This window comes from Ascaphus truei, chromosome 4, assembly GCF_040206685.1.
Source record: "Ascaphus truei isolate aAscTru1 chromosome 4, aAscTru1.hap1, whole genome shotgun sequence".
Classification (NCBI taxonomy): domain Eukaryota; kingdom Metazoa; phylum Chordata; class Amphibia; order Anura; family Ascaphidae; genus Ascaphus; species Ascaphus truei.
This window is the reverse complement of record NC_134486.1, coordinates 397,133,732-397,155,846: the sequence shown is the minus strand read 5'-3', so window position 1 is coordinate 397,155,846 and position 22,115 is coordinate 397,133,732. Positions and strand designations below refer to the sequence as shown.

General features: G+C 43.8%; 1 protein-coding gene across 1 annotated transcript in view; it reads left to right on the top strand.

The window, feature by feature from the left end:
* Nucleotides 1–22,115, top strand: part of SCARA5 (scavenger receptor class A member 5) — a 568,875-nt gene that overhangs the window by 336,114 nt on the left and 210,646 nt on the right. Inside the window, exon 6 of the mRNA XM_075598610.1 lies at nt 19,950–20,048. Within this exon, the coding sequence (XP_075454725.1) occupies nt 19,950–20,048 (99 nt within the window). The remainder of the gene's footprint in view (nt 1–19,949; nt 20,049–22,115) is intronic.

Here is a 22,115-nt window from a genome sequence, read left to right as displayed (position 1 = left end):
AGAAGAGAGGTGCAAGCTTTTCGCCCAAGTTTACAAATCATACAAAATGTTCCCTTTTTTTAACCAAAGAGAAATTCGCCCAGTTTTAAAAGTTGTCAGGGCATTCATACAGTAAAATAGTAACTCAATACCTTAGCCTAAAATACAGTTTTTGTAAGAGAGAAAGTCCAATTTCATGGTATGAAAGTTGTTTGGTGAATTTCACCAGCAAATATAAATTCAATGTTGTCTGTTTAGGATTTAGATATGTTTCAGCCAAATGGCTTTTAGACAAGTTCCGGGAATATTTGTAGAACTTTTTGTCTCAAATACTTGCAAATTTGTAAAAATTTTGAAACATTTGTGTGAAACTGTGGCAAAGCGAATCTCAGCAAATTCACACATCTCTACTATCCGGCATCTCAATGTAGTTCTATGTCACTGATATGAACTAAACAAACATGGGTTATTAGCACCCCAAGCACTATGTATATATATCCCCTCAGACCTCCCTCCAAATAACATATGGAGAGACACCTGTGCTGAAAAAGGAGCATACCTTAGATACCTAGGATATGTGCTAATGAGATATGCAAAGTATATTTAAATGACTCACATGCCACGCTTCCTAAAATAATATACATAAGAACTATACTGTTTTTTTAAACGAAGGAAACGTTTAGCATTGACCTTATAAAAACATTTTGTGGTATGTTTCAGGTACGAGGAGAGTATTTCATTAACATAATCTCATTGATTCCATGCTGTTGCATTGAACATCTGGCCACGTTTAGTATGTGGGCTATGAGTTTGAGTTGGTTGGGAGCAGATGGAACATGCTTAATCTCCACCCTGCCCAGAACTTGGAGTGGGTGAACAGCGGCCCAAGTGCGGCCTGATCACAGCCAAGTGAAGCACAGGGGGGAATTTCCCATCAGGATAAACACAGCGGGGGACCCTGCTTCTGAATGGGACTCCCGCGGCGTTAATCCTGACGGGCCGCACCTGTCTGAAAGAGCTGTGCAGAGAGAAGCGTCATCTCCCTGCACAGCTCCTACAGGCAGTCGCGCTGTGTTTATTTTTATTACATAGGATTGAAACAGGGGGTCTCCTGAGCTGAACCGCATTAATTTCAGTTCCGGGGATCACCTGCTTCCCGAGGTACAGGCCTGCATATTGGTTGCTGGTATCTCCTGCACGTTTAACCTTTTCCGTGTTACGCCCACGTGACCGGGATATTTAAGCCTGCAGTAGATACTGGCACCCCATACTGGAGCCTGTATCTAGGGAAGCAGGGGGTCCCAAGACCTGAAATTCTGCACCACAAAATTCATAAAACTGAGGACGGGCAATTAAAAATGACTGCCTACAGCCACTAATAACTATTTAAGAGCAGACAGTCACCATCCTCTTCTATTGATCAGAGGAATTCCGACAGGGCAATTCCTAAGGATACTTAGGAACTGTTCACAAGTGTCTGATTTTATCAGTCAGGTCAAGGATATAAGGAGAAAATTCCTCCAAAGAGGATACAGTTAAAAAAAAAAATATTTAAAAAAGCATACCACAGAGCTTTTTATACTAAAAAGGGAAGATCTTCTCAAGGCAAAAATAGCAAAGACATCTCCGAATACCATAAGATGCAGAACTACTTATAACAGCCAGTGGAAAGACGTATCACAAATTGTAAAGAAACACTGGAACATCTTACTCAGCCATGAAGATCTGAGGGGGGTTCTGAACCCTAACATGAGTATAGTATGGTAAAAAGGCCAAACCCCTAAAAGAAATACTAGTACATACTGTAGCCACTATTTATTTATAAAATGTTTTACCAGGAAGTAGTACATTGAGAGTTACCTCTCGTTTTCAGGTATGTCCTGGGCATAGAGTTAAAATGACAAATAATACATGGTTACAAATACTATTCTAAAGCAACTAACTTGACGTGGCTACAGAAACACACAAAAGGCAAAACAAGTAGAACGTTCACTGACAGATCCAGGAAAAAAGGGTGTGTGTGCCGAGCATGGAAATGTTAAGTGAAACTTCTTTGTTTTTTGTCAGTGAAATTGTGTTTTGATTTTTATGATTGAATGAAAGACTTTTCAGAGTATACATCCCAGCAGAGATGCCCATTGTATCAGTTGGAATAGATGATAAAATTGACTTATGATAACTAAACTAAGATACATATTTTGATTTTAAAGTATGTAACTGCCGTTACTTTCAAAAGGTGTGTGTGTCTCGCTGATCCCAGCACCTCCTCGGGTTTATGTTCTTCCCACCCCCCACTCTCCCCCTCTTCATTTTTCTGCGCATGTGCGAGCTCCTGCCGCTTCTACACATGTGCAGGCGGTGCCGGGTTACCCGGGTAGTCAGCGCCTTTAAGAGAGATGCTAGAAATTACCGACGCTACCCTGGAAGAAGCCGATTGCCCAGCGAAACATACATCGGGCCATGCATGTGATGTGTAAGATCACATGTGTACCAGCAGCAACGAGCCAGCGGCAGTGCGACATATAGGGGAAGAGAGTGTACCAGCTCGCGCCTGGGGCCTTAGGAACGGAGATGCACCACTACATCATTTTTGTCCTGATATTGGAGCTTAGGTCTAACTCCTGCTACATACACTTTCTCCATTTCCGTTATTGGAGTTATATCTTGTTAGCATCTAATAAGATAGCGTGAGGCTATTTCTTTAGCTGCATTATCAGTCAGGTACCTCTCTCCCTACTGGTACATGCTGCTATACCTAAACTACACTGCCAGGTACATTCCTCCCTTTTTTTACCTCTTATGTTTCTTACTATATATCACCACTATGTGTTATGATAAAAGATTCTGGTTAAAATATCAATGATGCAGTATCCACTACAACTAACCCTGCAAACTATCATGATTTGTCTGGGGGAACTATTCAGGTCAACTGCATGCCAGGTATTTCTATTCCTGCAAGTTGTTACACTAAACAATTCCACCCATTATATTCCTCCCCTGTACTCACTCTACTCAATGACACCACCATATGCTATTGTAATAGTGCTGACTGTAGCACTAATTATATGTATTACAATCAAAGTTTGAATCATTATCATTTGTGATTTGGGGGAAATATACGGCTCTTGCTATTGAGGCATTCACCCTCCTGCAAATTGCTATATTTAACAACTTTGCCACATAGTGTATGTTCCTTGTTTCTCCTCACCTTATTGTATATTACAAATATACGTTACTATCAGAACACTGGCTATACTGTATACTTGCAGTACTGTACCAGTAGCCACTGTCATATTTTGTGTCCACTATATGTAAGTAACACTCTCTAATTACCAATAGAGGTTTGTGAGCACAGATGTAAGTCTCCAGTATTTTAACTATGAGCATTACAAGTAAATTTGTATTATTATCAAATATACTATTGTCGGGTGTGCCCTATCAAGGGATCTCTTTGGGGTCTTTTCCCATCAATTTGTCTGTCTTATTAGGTAGCCGCAGCGAAACATATTGCTCCATTAAATCACTGTGATGGCTTGAGTGATGTGAAGACTTTTTTTGTTTAACCAACTTTGACCTACAAAATATGTATTTGGGAGCCATCCAGCTCTTGCACAGCTTTGTATAATCAATTTTTTTTCTTTTGTCTTGGGATTGCTCCATTTCTTGTCATTTCCTCAGTAACTGCTTTATCTCATCTGATATTTTCTTATCCTGTTTTTGTTGCTAGCAATTCCTTCAGATCTTTATGAGCATACAACAACATATATACATTACGTACAGTATACATACTTATATAGTAAAATAATGTGTGTATATGTATGTAGATATTAATCTCTCTCTCTCGATATAGATATAGATATATATATATTGTGATGTCCACACCACGTTGCAGTCTCTTTTATCCAGATCAAAGGCAGGGAAACGTAGTGTTGATGCACAGGAGGGTTTATTTGCCTGGTACAAAGCAGGAACAGGGTTAACTTATAACATAAAACAGAAACAAAAACCTAACTCCTTTTCAGAGTTCTGACTAACACAGCTTAGTCCCTAACTAACAGTGGGGGGAACTAAGCTCTTTCTCCACTTTAGACACTGTACCTGCAGCTTCCCTTTGCAGTATCTCACAGGGCTGTCTGTGTGTGTGCCTTCAGATCGGCACATCAACAGCCCAGGAAGCTGTCTGCGCTGCCTTTTAACCTTGAAGCTCATTAATTAGGGCTCAGGTAAGAGTGAAGGGAACACACCCTGGAAGGTGCTGGGTCCTATGTACCTCCCCTCAAACACCTTTTGCTTCAATATATCACAATATACATACAGAAAAAAAGAGCGCTATCAGTGTGTGAGTGTTGGTGCGTTCTAAAATGTTGCAATAACAATTTGTGTTATAATAAATGTGTAGTAGTGTGAGATAAAATGTAAAAATTAGATATAATATATATATATATATATATATATATATATATATATATATATATATATATATATATAACAAAAATGAGTTACATATAAAAAAATAACACAAAAAATATAAGTAGAACAGTGTCCAGTGAAAAAATAAAAATAGAACAGACCAGTCCAATATGATGGATGAAAAACAAGTCCAGAAGAATTTTCCAGTCACTGTATGGGGAGGCGAGTTTCTATATGATCTAGCCAGATCAAACAAAATCTACAAGAACAAGAGAAAAAGAAGCGCCAGCTACATAGCATAATGCTGTGGGTGTACAAGGCAGATACTAATCAGTATGAGATGTCATCAGGTCAGAAGAGGGGAGGGATGAAGAAGTCACTCACGTGACGAAACGCGTCGGACGTCGTGACGCATGACACACTGACGTCATCCGCTTACCAGGAAGTGTGTATGCAAAATCTGCAGCAGCTACATGTGGGTTAGAATTGGCATTCTTGTCGGACACAGAGTGAGAGGAGAGAGGCAGTTTTAGCTGCTTTGCTGGGGTGGCGCTCCTACATTGCGTTGTGTGGACATTTCTTCTGTGACGCTGAGGGTTTTATCCAAGCGCCACGAGTGCCAGTCCCTTTGATTCAACTATACCACCACTGAAGTGGAGAACATCATCCCTCCTCTCTTATAACCTGATGACATCTCATACTGATAAGTATCTGCCTTGTACACCCACAGCATCAGCACATTTGCTCTGACTACACCCTGGCTGCACCTTCCCCTTTCCTGATTGTCTCCTATGAAAGTTTTTATATATTTGAAGTGAGTGCATGTCCTGGCGGCCTCACTTGAATTGGAATAAATTTGTGTCTTTTACAACAGTATTATGCTATGGAGCTGGTGCTTCTTTTTCTCTTGTTCTTATAGATATATATATATATATACACCATACACATTTTAAGTTATTGTGGGTGAAAAAGCTGACAATAAACCTCCACCGTATAGCAAATTAAAAGATCACTTGATCACTTGTGAGCACATTCACATGTCTAAAGCCAAGGCCCCAGTGCCTGCGCTGCACGCGTGCCTGCGAGGATGGCGGCGCGTGCAGCCGAGTTCCCCGGTCTGCAGTGAGCTGCAGGTGGGAAGACAGTGGGTGCGTGACGGGGAGTGATGGGGGCGCGGCCATGACATCACCAGGCAGGTTTGCCCTCATTGGATGAACCGCCGGGGGCGTGGCCTATTGCTTTGTCGCTAGTTCATCTCACAATTTTCCTGTCTGCAGGAAAATGGACCGCGTAGTGCAGTGGCAACCCCTTGCAGCCGGCCCGGCCCCATTGAGGGACGGCTCTTGTCCCCACAGCGCCCACCATAGCGGGCGCTGCAGCAGCCAGCGGGGACTAAGCCTTAGACAGGTCTGCAACCCTGCCTTTCACTATTATCGCCTAGCATACAGTGCTTCCACTGCAGCAAGGGATTCTGGGAAATTACATGCAAATGAGTACACCATATATGTAATTTCACAGAATCCCTTATGCAGTGGAAGCACTGTATGTTAGGTGATAATAGCATTATTATTAGTACTGAAGCATTATTTCTTGTAATTATTACCATGTACACTGGCGACACACTTTATCGCAGTGCGGCCAGATCCGCAAGCCGGGAGATTTCCCGGCTTGCTAGTGGCCGCCCCTCGGCGTGCCGCGCGTCATAGACGCGCGGTCACGCGTCTTCGGGAGCCTGCGCCCCCTGCACGCGCGTCCAGGGCTCCCCGAGGGAGCCCTGGTGTCCCGCGATCGCGGGACAGCGGCAGGGGGTTCCGGGGGACCCGGCGGACCCGGCAGCGGTAGGGAGAGCGCCCCGATCGGAGGGCGCTCTTCCGCTGCTTCGGCGCGCGCCCGTCACACTCGGGCGCGCGCCAGGCTACTGCTGCGGCACAGAACGGGCAAATGCTCGAATAAACTGTGCCGCAGCAGTATGTTCTGTCATTTGGATGGAGCACTGGGCATCCCCTGTCATTTGCTATATTCACTTGCCACAGCCCTCTGGCCCTCTATGTGACATTACATATAGTCAAGATTAGGTGGGTGTGGACGTTAAAGCTTGCTGGGCTTGTGTATTAATTAATTTCTGACTGGAATCAGTTGTATGGAGGTTGTGGCACCTCCCCCAGAGCTCACGTCACCTCTCCCTTTTTAATGGTGGATCTCATTTTGCTGCAGGTAAGGAATCTATTATGGTTCTTCCCCCTCATACAGAGGTATAGGGAACAGATGCATTGTAGTGTAGGACATGCACTTATTATGGTTTACCTTGACGTTTGGTGTGCAGGCTTGTGATTCTTTGGCCAAAATATCTAACTAAAAAAACATATTTTATTATTAATAGTATTAGCATTATTATTAGTACTGAAGCATTATTTCTTGTAATTATTACTATGTATGTTCTGTCATTTGGATGTATATATATACACATACATACATGTATACAGACACACTCACAGATGTATCCAGACTTACTATCCTTAGAACCATGACATAAAAATTAAGAAGCAATAGAAAGTGGTTTTGCTCACACTGCTAGAGCTGTTGTTTAGAAAAGCAGTGGTTACGTGGGTTCTAGTCCTGTTGGGTCTGACACTGTTCTAGTCATTAGTTTGGTACCTTAGCCTTATCAAGGCTATATAGTTGTTATTGAAATCCTCCTAGGAAGTTGGAGGGGACTCATTTAAATATGCTTTGCATAACCATGACAATATCTCCCAGCCAGGTACCTCAGACATCTAAAAAATCCAAGCGGGCCGTTATATATATATATATATATATATATATATATATATAAGAGGTAACAGAGGTAAGAGAGAGAAAGGCCCTAAACAAAGAGCACTCTAGTATGCCTTGTAGTACAAATCACATAATTTTTATTGGATAATTGTCACAGAACAATGGTTTAAAACAAAGCACAGAAAGTTAAAAATAGGGCATGGATCCCCTGTACGTTACAGAACTTGACAAATCCTCCAAAGGTGTGTCCTCATGGGAACAGAACCAAACGTCAAAATTGACAATGATAATACTCTGAGGTACCTGACAAGGTTAGTACAATAAAACAGGCAACAGGCCTAATGACCGTGGCTATGGCTACGTGATCAAAAGCAAAATCACAACACACTACTATCCCCTTCAGTCTAGGGTATGTCTAAAGTGACACAAATAGCATGTAGGTGACAACAAAGATACACAATGTGAAGCCTAGAAAGCACACTTAGGCCTGCATCAACAGAGAGTAATACATCACCTATAGTCAGGTACACAAACGAAAGATGGAAGGAGGAGACAAGGAGCAAGGCTCAAAGCATGATAACGTATCCCAAGGAGGGAACAGACCAGGGGATCCTGCCTACTAGACCTGCTCCTACGCGTTTCGGCCAAGAGCCTTCTACTGGGAGTGGTGATGTAGGCAGGGTGACATGCATGTTTAAAAAGGAACCTAATTGGGCTAGTGAGTATGATCACCTGGCAAAATCAATCAAGAATCTATTATACAAGAGACAAACAGGTGCATGTGTAGTCGTGACTATGTGGGTCTATGATTGTCACAGTTTCTAAGCCAATAATGGAGCTGTGTTATAGGGACGCCCCCACTCCTCCAAGGAGGGCAGTGATAACACTCATACCTTCCTGGTGTGTCCTACACATTAATATGACATCATACCGCTGCATGCCCATCCTGCAAGCTGCTGCAACTGATCTAACAAAGAGCCACAGGTGTTTAAAGGGCTCTTTCAATGCGCACTTACATTAAGGGCAGAAAACGGGCCTCATGGGTGCCACTGCGCATGTCCGTGACGTCATCACGTAGCGTCTTAGTCAAAGCCCAAGGCGCCCCATGCCGGATCATGGCCATGCAGGCAACAGAGTCCCTGTATACATTTCTCTGCGCATGCGCGCCTGTACACCAGAGGAGCCCGTGTAGTAAGCAAACAGAACTAACACTGCTTCGCTCCCTGCGCACGCGCAGCCCATGTGGATCGGTGTATATAAGCAAAACACATGTAAGGATATAACCACAGTCAGTATATACACAGAGACAGCACAAATATCTTAGTAAGCACGAACTCCCTATCTGGGGAAGCCACCAGACAAACAATGGAGTGGTCAGCACCACCGTAGTGAGCATAAAAGTAGATATAGCACAAGCAAGTAAAATATGGCTGATACATGCATGTCAATCAACCTGAGAAGATGAATATACAGGGGTATTATAACTGGAGAATATATTTGCATATAATTCCTCTCCTAGTAGATAGAATTTCAACCAGTACACCAATAAATACAGAACAATGTCCGGTAGGAGGTAATCCACCATATAGCTATAGATTACATGTTCATAAGGAGCAAGACTTGATTGGTGTCACACAAATGTCAATAAACATAGGTATTAATCCATAAATCAACCGTGACCTGAATTGTGTTGAGTCTCTTTCCCTTAGGATACATCAATAAAAATCCTGACTTGGAATAGAAGCATGTTATGTGGCTGACTTATTCCTATCATGCAGATTGGGCAAGATGTTATCCTTCCAGATGTTCGTCTCTAGATAGAGATATAGGATGTTGTACATCGCGTTATTTAGCATGACGATGATAAGTCCTTCAAATGGTGTCCAAACGAAGATAGAGTATAAGTATCTTGCAGTCTCCTGGACTCATGATATATATTAAGAGTCCTACATTCAGGAGATATAGTCCCCAAGTGAAGTATAGATAAATTCAAACTTCTTGCGGCCTTGTGATGTGAAAACCCAGGACTCTGTGGATAAGAAGGGGGAAGGGGGAGAGAGAAAGGGGTGTATGAGATTCTCATCATGTGACATATGGAGTTGTTTCCAATGGGCATCTGATACAACAGAAAGTTAAATCCAAGGGACAGAATAATACTAATAAAAAAGTGACTCGCCTATAGAAACATAGCGAAACCCAGATAGTCGTTTAGGCCCCTGGGAATCATCGAGTCCATTTGGACAATCCACCTGCACACCCTGCGCAAAAGTGCCCTTTCTAAATCGCCACCTCTCAGCCCTAGACTTACCCTCTCTATCGCAAATGCTTGTAAAAGGTTAAAGTCTGATGCATGTGCCAGAAAGAAATGTCGGGCTACCGAGGTGATTTTCTTGAACGCCTGGAGGTCTCTTGGGGCATTTTTGATATTTCTCACGTGTTCAAGTACTCTAAACCTTAGTTCACGTGTTGTCATCCCTATATAGGGGAGCCCACAGGGACAGATAATACAATAGATTACACCCTTTGATTTACACCCAAGGCATTCTTTGATTTTAAAAGTATGAGTCTTGGAGAAATCAGTAAACACATCTGTCTAGCACATATATCGACAAGCGGAACAGTTTTTGCATTTAAAAAAGCCCTTTTTTCTTGCTGTTGAGAGGAAAGTATCGTTAGTAGTGGGGACAAAATGACTGGTCACAAGTTTATCCCTAAGATTAGGGGACTTACGGCTGCTCATGGTGATTTTATCACCCAATGCTTGCTTGAGATCTGGGTCAGTCATGAGAATGTTCCAGTGACTTTGGAGTGTTTGGCGCAATAGGGACCATTGTTGGTTATATGTTCCTATGAAGCGGATTTTACGGTCTGAGGCAGTTTTAGTTTTCGGGCACAATAGAGTATCTCAGGGGGTGGCTAGTGCTAATTTATAACCCCTCTCCACACTACGTTTACTATACCCTCTCTGACTAAATCTTTCCCTCATCTCCCCTGCCCTTGCAGAAAAGCCTCTCTCTGTAGAAACATTTCGTTTGAGTCGCAAAAATTCACTTTTGGGGATGCCCTTGATTTGGTGTTCTGGGTGAAAGCTGGATGCATGGAGTATGGCATTTGTGGCTGTTTTTTTGCGGAAGATATCAGTGTGAAGTGTGCCGTCAGGCCCCAAATTAATGTAGAGATCCAAAAATTCCACCTGCGTGTTACTTCAACTAAAGGTAAGTTTGATATTCATGCCGTTGTGGTTGAGAACATCTACGAAGCCCTTGAACCCCACAGCAGTACCCTGCCAGAGGATCAGCACATCATCGATGTATCTCAACCACAACAACACGTGCTGAGTGAATTCAACATTATCTTCAGAGAACACAACCTCCCGTTCCCACCAACCCAGTAAGAGGTTGGCATAGGAGGGTGCGCAAGTAGCCCCCATCACGGTGTCTCTCTTCTGCAGATAGTACCTATTCCTGAAGATAAAGTAGTTATGAGTGAGAAAAAATCTCAATAACTTCAGGATAAGGTCCATCATTCCAGCGGAGACATTCTGCATGGACAGATAGAATTGTGTGGCGCGCAGACCATCCTCATGATCAATACATGTATAAAGAGACTCCACATCACAGGTCGCCAGAAGTGTATTCTCATCGACCGTGATGTGGGCTAGGCGCGCCAGCACATCCATTGTGTCTCTAATATAAGATGGCAGAGTCTCCACTGAAAATTGCAGAAAAGAGTCTATAAATCTGCAGATGGGTTCGCACAACCCCCCTATGCCTGACACGATGGGCCTCCCCGGGGGGTGGGTCGGGTCCTTGTGCACCTTAGGCAACAGGTAAAATGTTGGAACCCTAGGAAATTTCAAAGTTAGGGCCTGACTATTGCGATCTGTAATAAACTTATCTAAAACCGCTGACCTCAGTATAGAATCAATCTCAGCTTTAAGGCGGATTGTGGGGTCTGAGGCAATTTCTGTATAGCACATATATATATATATATATACATATATATATATATATATATATATTCATATATATATATATATATATATATATATATATATATATATTCATATATATATATATATATATAATATATTACATTGGAATGTGACAGGGGGTCTTCAGAACTGAACCCCATTCATTTCAGATCCGGGACCCTCTGCTTCCAGAGATACTTACTTCCAAAGGGAGTGCCGGTATCTCCAGCAAGTTTAAAGTTAAAGCTCCTGCATCACATTGGCCAATAGGAAGCCTCACCGGATTACGTCACTGTTTCCTATTGGTCCGCAGGATGCGGGAGCTTGGAAAAGCGTCCATTACACGAACCCCAGCTAGAAACCCACAGTGGCTAACGGCACCCGCTATGGAGGTAAGTATCTCTGGAAACAGGGGGTCCACTGAGCTGAAATTAATGGGGTTCAACTCCAGAGACCACCTGCTTCAATCCTATGGGGCAAAAAAAAATGGCCAGCTTGGATTGGCCCCTTTGAATAACAGAGTGCTTTAGCTCTTAGGCTGCGTCCACGCTGCCGCTGAGTGTGCTTGGCACATTTACTTCAGTAAATGTGAATCTACACGGCCACACTCACGCGGCACTAGCCCGTTCATGCACGGGCACGTACGCTCTCCCAAGCTCGGCGCTTGGGGAGACAAAGAATATTGATTTTGAAGCGCGCTCAGCACACAGCACACAGCACACAGCCACACACACAGAAATAGCCCCCCCCCCGCTCGTGTTTGCAAAATGATGCAGGACAGCGAGTGCTCATGCTTGGAGAGGTGATGACATCACAGCTCTAGAGCATGAGCGCGCTCAGCGGCAGTGTGGCCGCAGCCTTAGAAACAGCTGCATCTCAACTGCCTATTGTAGATTGTTGGCTTCTCATTCAAGTTCATGTGGACACCTGTTTGCTGGAACCTGAACTGAGACCACCAATGACTTTCACACCGCTTTCTTAATCACCTGGTTTTCTGCCACCATCAAACCAAAGACAGATTTAAATCGGAAACCAAGCAATAAATGTTCCATTTCTAATGTGCCAATACATAAATCCAGCGATTGTGGTTCCTCTATTTTTCTAACGTTTACTGCCTCTCCAAGATTATTTTTTTGACACATTGTGAAAATGTCTGTGGCTGCAAAGTGTACGGAGAAAACAGATACACTCTGCAAAATAGCCTTCAGCACACAGATGGAAAAGGAAGTCACAGGGTAAGCTATTCTCTTTAGTAAATATATTATCTCTTGCTTAAAAAATAAATAATGGAAAACATGACCTGCCCGGCTGCATGTTCCTTCGCTGGTATTTCCCAGTCTCTGTGGTTTCACTGGTTCCCTTTATGCTGTTTACAGGATATTGACAATCAACATTAACTGGATAACATAACGCTGTCAAAACGAATACAGACATAGGAAATCATTGTACAGTAAATGTACAGTAAATAGAAATACCACTTGTGGGGCATTTGCACGTCTCAGACAGGTCTGCAACCCTGTCTTTCCCCATTATCGCTTAGCAAACAGTGCTTCCGCTGCAGCCAGGGATTCTGGGTAATGACATGCAGATGAGCACTATTTCATTTAAAACTTTTTTTTACTCACCATAACTTTTTTAGTGTCTGATTTGTACATATGAAAAGTGAAGATTGTTAGACTTTTTATTTTATTTAATTCTTTGGCATGACTGTCTCACTTATTGCAATTGCTAAAATTCTGTTGCACATTTTAATTTTTATTGTTGTGTAGCACAGTTCCCCCCACCCTATGGGAGATATGGCGGCTACTACTTGTGTGTGGTGCATTACTTGTGGCTCACAGGAGGCCTTAACCTCCTCTGCTTGGAGCCTGGGGTGTACCTGGTCCATCTGGTGACAGCGCCTCCACCTGTGCGGGTTCCTACGATGCTGGATAACCCCCTCACAAGACCCCATGCAATAACACACACACACTGATAAAGATAACAGTTTACTGCATGCATATAAAAAAGGTAACAACAATATAACATCCACACCAAATAGGCCACACACGGCTGTAACCCCACAGTGCCCTCCAACACAGTGTCCACACCCGGATGGAATGTCCCCAATGTACCGAGGTGCCCCTGGGCACCCAACCACCCTGGTGTCAACAAGAGTCAAACCACCCAGTATGTGTGACAGCGCTGCCCACAACCGCGTGTTAAAGTTGGTGCACTTGTAGGTGTGATACTCCAGCACCCGGTAGCGCCGACTGAAGACAAGGGGAAGCCGTCCGGTCCCACGCTGTTGTCGTCAGCGATGAATCCGCCTCTGTGTGGGGTGGTGTCCAGCAGGAGGGTCCCACTGTAATAGTCTCTCTCTGTGGGTGTGGTGATATGGTCCCAGACCCCCAGAGGCCAGGTTGCCGCCGCATCCTGGCTGTGTCTCTCACGCTTGTTGCTACAGAGTAGTGTTCCTATCTATTGGGATGGTCGCTGCAGCAGCCACAAGCTAAACAGGGAGTCAGGGCCTAGCTGGGGCCTAAGGCGTGGGTCCCGCTGCTTCCGACGGTCTGTGCGGCCGCGCGGCAGCGGACCACCAGCCCCTTTCCTCCAGTGTGGAGGTCCCCGCTGGCTCCTTACTACTTGGCTGACTGCGTGCTGTGACGCGTCAGCCGGCCGATGCTGCAAGCTCCTAGTGATTTGCAGCTCTGACGCGTCACGTGGTGCGGCAGTCAGTCAATGAGAGAAGGAGGGGAGGGAAGGAGCTATGGATGGGAGGGAAGGAGCTACGGATGGGAGGCGGCTTGGGAGGGGAGCAGGGAAGAAGCTGCGGGGAAAAGTGTGTGAGTGTATATGGATGTGTATATGTATGTGTATATGTATGTGTGTATGTATGTGTGTGTATGTGTTGTGTGTATGTGTTGTGTGTATGTGTTGTGTGTGGGGGTGGTGGTGGGGGGGTGGACGGCACCATGATCTTCATGAAGTTTTACCACGCCCCCCCCCCTCCCACTCCCCTCCCACTCCCGCCCCCCACCCGCTCCGGTTCCTGGCTCCCTACAGACCGCATATCGCGGTCAATTGTCTGTCAGCGCGCTGCCTGTCTGCAGTGTGGGCGCGCTGACTGATGGAGCGGGGCCTTAGCCTAAGGGGGTCTCTGGTCTAGTGCAGTGGTCACAGGCACCATGCACACATACCCTACCCTCTCCTTGTCCCGTGCTCCTCATTGCGCCAAAGGTATCAATCTGGCTGCTCCGTAATCTCTGCGACCCTATTGGTTGTCTGGATGCATGTGATCTATCAGCCCCGGTGCATGATGGGGCTTGTAGTCCCCGCAGAGCCTATTCTGTATTGGCCGCCTCTAGGAGGTCCTCTGCACATGTGCAATCTCGCACTGCACATGCGCATGCATGAGCCTAGCAACATGGCGGCGCCCTGCAAAGGGCGCCGCCTGCGACACGATCCCCTCTCTGACCGTACGTAGCTCTCTCTCCCCACACCCCGCCGGCACCTCTCCCTGCCTCAACTACCACACACAGACACACTGGGAGGTAAGGAGACTGAAGGGGGACCTGGCCACAGTTGGACATTTTAAATTACAGTATACTCTTTTTTTGTCACCGTGTGCTGAGTGCTGGCAGTGCTGTATTAGTTTGAAACATGATCCCTTCAGTCTATTTCTCTATGTAACTTATTCTCATCTCTGCAGGATGTATCTTTCCTCTAAGACAGGGCTGCTCAACTCCAATCCTCAAGCCCCCCAACAGGTCAGGTTTTCAGGATATCCCAGCTTCAGCACAGGCTGATTGAGCCATCTGTGCTGAAGCAGGTATATAATGAAAACATGACATGCTGTGGGGGCTTGAGAAGGGGAGTTGAGCCCCCCTGACCTAACAGTTGCATCAACGTTCTTGCACATTCTCATGATTTTTAGCATACTTTTGTAGCAGCTAATTCCCAAGCCACCTAAGCCTTAAATTGTTTATCATATTTTCAATCATATAAAATAGAACAGAATGTACAGTATGTGTTCTTCATGGTTTTGTAAGGCACGTGATACATGTACAGGAGACTCCTGTATAAAGATGCAGCGGCCATTATTCGAACATTTACCTGGGTAGATCCGGCACTATGCCGCATGGTGGTCCGAGTTTGTCCGCTGCAGACATAATGGCCCATCAGATTAACACAGCAGGGGTCCCTGCTATGTTAATCCTACCGGGGTCTGCCTGTCTGTAATAGATGTGCAGTAAGAGATACTGTAGGCTGAATCACTCATGCTACCTGTGCGCCTCTCACAGGTGATTGCAGGAGTTTTATTTCATTTTAGACATTACGGTAATCTAGCAGGAGGTCTCCGGAGCTGAACCGCATTGATTTCATGTCCGAGGGACTCCATGCATCCCGAGATACAGGCCCCGTTATGGGGTGCCGGTATCCACACCATGTTAAAATCCTGTGGGTCACGTGACCATGGGATCTAAACAAAGCAGAGGGATACAGGCACCCCATAACGGTGCATGAGCAGGGGGTCTCCTGAGCTGAACAAAGTTGAATTCATCCTCGGGGACCCCCTACTTCTTGAGATACAGGCTCCGGTATGGGGTGCCGGTATCCACGCCATGTTAAAATCCACGTGGGATCTAAACAAAGCAGGGGGATACCGGCACCCCATACCGGAGCCTGTATCTTGGGAAGTAGTGGGTCTCCGAGGCTGAAATCAACTTTGTTCAGCTCAGGACACCCCCTGCTCATGCACACTATGAATAAAAAATTAAATGTGGCTAACCACTATGGGTGTGAGTGGCCGTCGCATCAAAAACAGATCAGTCCCATACATCTACGTATAACCGCCTGGACCTCTACACTTAGATTATAATTAGTATAACATCCCTTATAGGGAAAGGGACTAGTACTTAGTGTACACTGACACATATATATAGTACATAGATTGTCCCATAGACTTTATTCATTGGTAGCATTAACCCACAAGGGTGACTCACTGTTCAGCTTCATCCTCCAGTGTGGTCCTATTGCGGTTCTTCCTTAAGTGGCATGCTGATCCACCAACAAGGTAGCAGAAAGTAGAAAAAAGCATAAAAAGGCTGCGCTCTGCCAAAAAACAGGAGGAGGCTCACAAGTACATTAAAAGGGTTTATTCCATGAAGGGATAAAACATCACCCTCAGATAGCAACAAAAAAGCACCACACCAACGCGTTTCAGGCTGTGCCCTCCTCCTGTTTTTTGGCAGTACGCTGCCTTTTTCTGCTTTTTCTACTTTCTGCTAACCACTAACGCAATGAACTGGTTAAGGCAGACTACCACGTTTATTGGGAGCAGAGGGGATGAGTAAAGGGGGTAATAACCCCAGGGCGGTTGGTTAGGCCTCTCGGGTGGGCATTGGGAGGGTTCAAACCCTTCATTACCTTAGCGGTAGTAACCGCTCCACACCGAGGCCTGCTCACCCACCCTGTGGCAACTACTACCTTCACTCAATCCCTCTACCCACAGTAAACATTACAATACCTGTTACCTACTGTACCAACACACAGCCCACCCCCTGTAACCCCAACAACCCCCCTAACACATACAGTACAGTAATGGGCAAAATTACTATTATCCAGATATGGATAATAGTGTAATGCGTAGCTCACCACAAACGAAGGGCGACCGCGGTGCTGAGGTAGGGAATTGAGTAACGCCAACCCACAGCTATGCTGTCGCGCCTAGGATGTAGATTGGTCGTGCAAGCCAGGTCAGGATTAGAGATGTGAGAATAGTGGATGGTACTTGCCAAGTCAGGATTAGAGAGTAGCGGATCATCGGGGTGCGTAGCCAGGTTCAAGATAGGAGAGTAGCGGATCATTGGAGTACTTAGCCAAGGTCAGGACTGGAGACAGGAGAATGGTCGTTCGTAGCCGGATCAGGAGTGGAGAGGTGCGGAGTCCAAGGGAGAAGCAGGGTCAGGCAACAAGAGGTTAAAAGGCAAGGCAAGGTCACGGAACTGAATCAAGCAAGGCACAGCATCACACTAGACTATGCTCAGAATGAGAGTCTGAAACAAGAAGGTATATAAAGGGAGATCCTCCAAAAGAAAGCCAGGATTGAACCAGGAAGCGGAATCCTATTGGCTGCTGGTGCACACAGATGTGCCGTATGATGCGGCCTGATCAGGAACGGGGGCAGGACCGATCGCGCCACAGAGGTCAGGGGGCGGAGCCTGGTACGGATGTCACTCCCACGCCGGTCCTGTCCGTCACCAGAGCGGGGGCGGAGATTGGGACGCGCGTCAACGGGGAGGCTGAACGAGCGCACCCGACGCGTGCCGGAGCGGGGGACGGGGTCAGAGCCTGGGCGGAGAGTCAGACCGCGCAAGATCTGCACGCGTGTAACTGGGCCATGAGATTGCGCATCCTGGATGTTCGTCACAGAAGGGTCTTTAAGGTGAGGAGACGGTCTACGGCCGCTAGGATGGCGATTCCTCACAAATAGTGCCCATTTAAAATAAAACATACAGTAAATCAGCAGCATAAAGTAAATTGAACTGGCACTTACCCATGCCAGGATGAAGGCTGTCCTCATCCTCATGACCATCCTTGTCCTCCGTGGGCATCAACAGCAGCATGTATATGAATTCCACATTTTCTGAAAACCTAACACTGTTCATATATAAAATGTGGGGCTTGAAGTGGCAATCCAAGCTGGCGATTTTTTTTGTGAATTTTACATTTTTACATAGCATTGAAGCAGGGGGTCTCTGGAGCTGAACCCTGTTTATTTCAGGTGGCAGAGACCCACCACATCTTGAGATACTAACGTAGGGGGTGCCGGCTAGCAGGGATAATGTAATGATGGAGTTTGAAAGCTCTCATGCTCTGCGGGCCAATAGGAAACCGTGACATCATCAGTTTCGGCTTTCTATTGGCATGCGTGATGCGGGAGCTTTAAACTTGGCCAAGATACCATCACCCCATTTTGCAGGTCTGTATTTCGAGAAGCAGGAGTTCCCCAGAGCTGAAATTAATTGCGTTGAAGCTCTAAAGACCCCTTGCGTCCAACCTATGTTAAAAAAATTATAATAAAACAAAATAGCATGAATTGTGACTTTAACATCTTTGTATCAAAGTAATATGCCCCTCTTACCTTCCTTGTGCTAGCTTGGGGCTTGGGAAGTTATATGAATGAATGGGACTTAATAAAATGTTACAGGTGACCATATTATTAGAACATACATTAAAATAGGATGTCACATTTGCCATCTTTAGACAAAATAGGATGTCCCATTTGCCTTATCCACCAACTCTTATATGCAACAAATCTCTCCACTTACAGATCAAGTTCAAATGAAACTAGACTCGCATGTCTTGTTATGTTTGATTCTTTTTTTATATTTCAGATTCTTTGTGTAGATACCTTTCCAATATTGATCTATAGATGCACTTCCATCAATGAGTTTAGAAACATTTCCTATAGCAAATACTTCTACATATACTTCTAATATAAGCTACAGGTTTATTTTAAAGAGATTGTTACTGATTTGGAAACAAAGATGATGCAGCAATTCCATCCCCCTCCTCTACCAATGCCAGGAACATTTTATTTGAACTTTTATTTGATTAAATGGACTCCTCAGTTGTAAATTAACATAACTTTTTACATTTTCTCTGGAAATTATTCCTGTTTCAGTGAACAATATGGCAAGTTGGATCATCTTCACTCTGACAGCCAATAGAAAGACAGAATATCAATCGGGGGTGGAGTGGGGCAAAGAGTAGGGTGGGTCAAATCAGGTAGACCCCCAAAATCCAGTATAGAGGAAGGAGCTCCTGCTCAGCTAGATAAATATATGTACAGGTAATTGTCAAGGTGCATGCAGGTATAATCAGTAGTAGGGGAGGCACAGAAAGGGCAAGCACTGCAAAATTTGCACTCGTGATGTGAGTACTGTAAAACTTAAATTTTAATAATATATCAATAAAATAAATGGGCACAGAAAAAACAAACATACAAACAAACCACACCAAATAAAAACTGTCCTAGTCTGGTCTGAGCTTGAGACTATGGTTTCATGGCATTTGACCCAGGTAAGTATTGATACAGTATAGGCTAAAATAGCTAAAATATTGATTTTGTTATGACCCCCAAAATCCAATAATATTTAAAGAATAAATGTCAGTATTTTGGCAAGCTGTCCACACAGGAGTGGAGGAATTTGGTCAGAGCCCTGAAAATATAGCAAGAATTAGGGATTAGGACTTGTGTATTTGAATATGGTAAAATTAGCTGGGAATAAACCCCAATAGATATACAGTTTATGACTCAGATGTCTCAAAGACCCATTTCTAATTCAAACAGATTGTGTAAACTCCTTTATCTAAAATTATATTTTGAAAGTGTCACTATTGGGTATATAGCCGATCTCACTGTGTTAACGTTCAGCAGATTCATTCCCACCCTCCCATGCTGTATTTTATGTCTAATATAAAAATATATTTTGACATAAATGTTTCAATAATAGCCAAAAAACTGAGCCAGAATTCGATTTTATGATTTTTTTTACATAATCCAAAATAAATTCAAACATTGCTAAAATACGTTTTCTAGAGGCAAACCAAAACACTAAGGTCTTAATAAGCAGCTATATATATACACATTATAAGTAATAATACTATAATATTAACTGATGTATTTGTGTCAGGTGCCATCTGTATCACAATCCCTTTGTCCTATAAAGGACTGCTCAGTGTACCTTTAAATGTATTGATTCTGATAACCTTCCCATGGTTAAAATGCTCTATAATTGATCCTTTATTTTCCTATTTCTTACAGGCTTACCTGGTGAGCGGGGCCTGCCTGGGATAACTGGCCATAAAGGAGACCAAGGAGACATTGGTGGACCAGGCTCTCTGGGACTTAGGGGATTTAAAGGTAATCTTTATTTAATGAATGTGTCAGAAAGTAATATAGATTATTTTGGACATGGTGTGCTTGGCTAAAGATGTCTTACATTATATGTTGTATCATTGGTTTATTAGCTGTTTATTACTCAGTAGTCACAGAAATAAATACATTAGTTTCTGCTAAAAGGTCACATTATTAAATACTAAAGACACAAAAATATATTTGCCTACCCTCAAACTCTTTCCCCCATAAAAATGTTCCATGCATCATCATCATCATCATCATCATCATCATCATCATCATCACCATCACCATCACCATCACCATCACCATCACCATCATCATCATCATCATCATCATCATCATCATCATCATCATCATCCCCCCTTGTCAATCCACTGCTGGATGAAGGCATCCCTAAAGATCTCCCTGGTACTGCGATTGCAGCCTCTCTTCTCCATGTTGCTCCAACATATTTTCTAATTCCATCCTCCCTTACTCCACTGATTCTTCCATTATCTACACCTCAATGAGACCCTCATTTTCTCTTCTAACTTCACTAAGGCCAACAATATCTACAGTAACTTCATCTTTTGAAGTTTGTCTTCCAATTCTTGTAGTACTGCTTCACTGGAGAGAGTTCGGCAATTGTAGTTTGCTAGGTTTAGGTTTGAACGACATAAATACCAAAGATAGCGCTAACGTTTAAATAATATAAGTTACTGTAAGTGGGAGTTCCATACATACAAACTGGACCCATAAACAATGGATAAAGTGAGTGAATGTGACTATTCAATGTAACATACAAAAATATAAAATGTTACAGTACTGTTTATGCATAAAAAAGATACACATATACAGTGGCGGCCGCCTTTAGCCTCCTGCGGCCGTTTCAGCGCGACTTTTAAAACCGCGGGCAGATGCAGTGTTTGATGCTGCATGTTCCCGGCATTTAAAGCCGCGGCCGCGTGCATTGTACAGTATTAGCGCTGTGCTTATTTAATTGTTTTCAACTGTTTTCAACATTACAGTCTCACAGTTATGTGAGGTCTGTATTAGAGGTACACAAGCAAGCTACTGTAAAATTATGGGCGGCGTGCGAGCAACTTTATGGGCGGCGTGCTGTATACAAACTTTCACTGATAACTACAGTACTATTGGCGCTGTCTTGGCATGAATGCGGCATGAACGCGGTGAAGTGCGTGGCATTCGAAAAAAAATACCCAAACAAACCGGAGATGTTGGAGAATAAAAGGGGCCGTGACAGTATACAAAAACATTTTTACACTACACCAAAAATTGGTGTTTAAGGCAAAAAATAAAAAACAAAAGTGGAGGAACACAGTCACAGAGAAAATGGCAATATCTTACTCACAGTCCCAGTATGTTTGATATCAACAGAAATGTATCTGAAAGTCTATTAACAGTATATGTTAATTGAAATTACTCCAAGAAGGGGGGGGGAGGCGGGGAGGGGTCTGTTGCAGCTTCTTCGGAAAGACCAGATTCATGAATCTATCTAAGAACAAAAAGAAGGAAGCACATGGACTATAGTGTAAAAGTATTTCATACAACATCAATAGGTGGGTTAGTTACACTCACAAACCTGAATTTGAAAATCACTTTATAGAGAGATGATTTCGTCTCTACTGCATCAGATGGTCTTTCCTGAGAAGCAGAACTTGGGGAATTATCAGAAGAGACGCCCATGTGGTCTCCAAGAGCTCCGGAATTTCCTAAGCATCTCTGACTTGTGATTTGGCTTGTTGTCTCTCCATCTCAACTGCACTCAAGACCTCTCTCTTATTGGCCAAATGTGTGTCGTGGTATCAGAACAATGTTATCATTGGAATAATGTAATGACATTGCTATACAGTATGGGTATACAGTATTTACTGTAGCATTCCAAGTTATCCATAGCAACCCTTTAGTTGAATGCATGCAATAAATGCATGCATGTGTGCAATAAAGCTCTTTCACTTAAAATATAGGATAAAAAAAACAAAAGTTGAATGGCAACATTCTTATAATTTCAATTCACAAGTATTAAGTGGCAATATAAAAAAGATGTATACGTATCTAGGTGTACATATA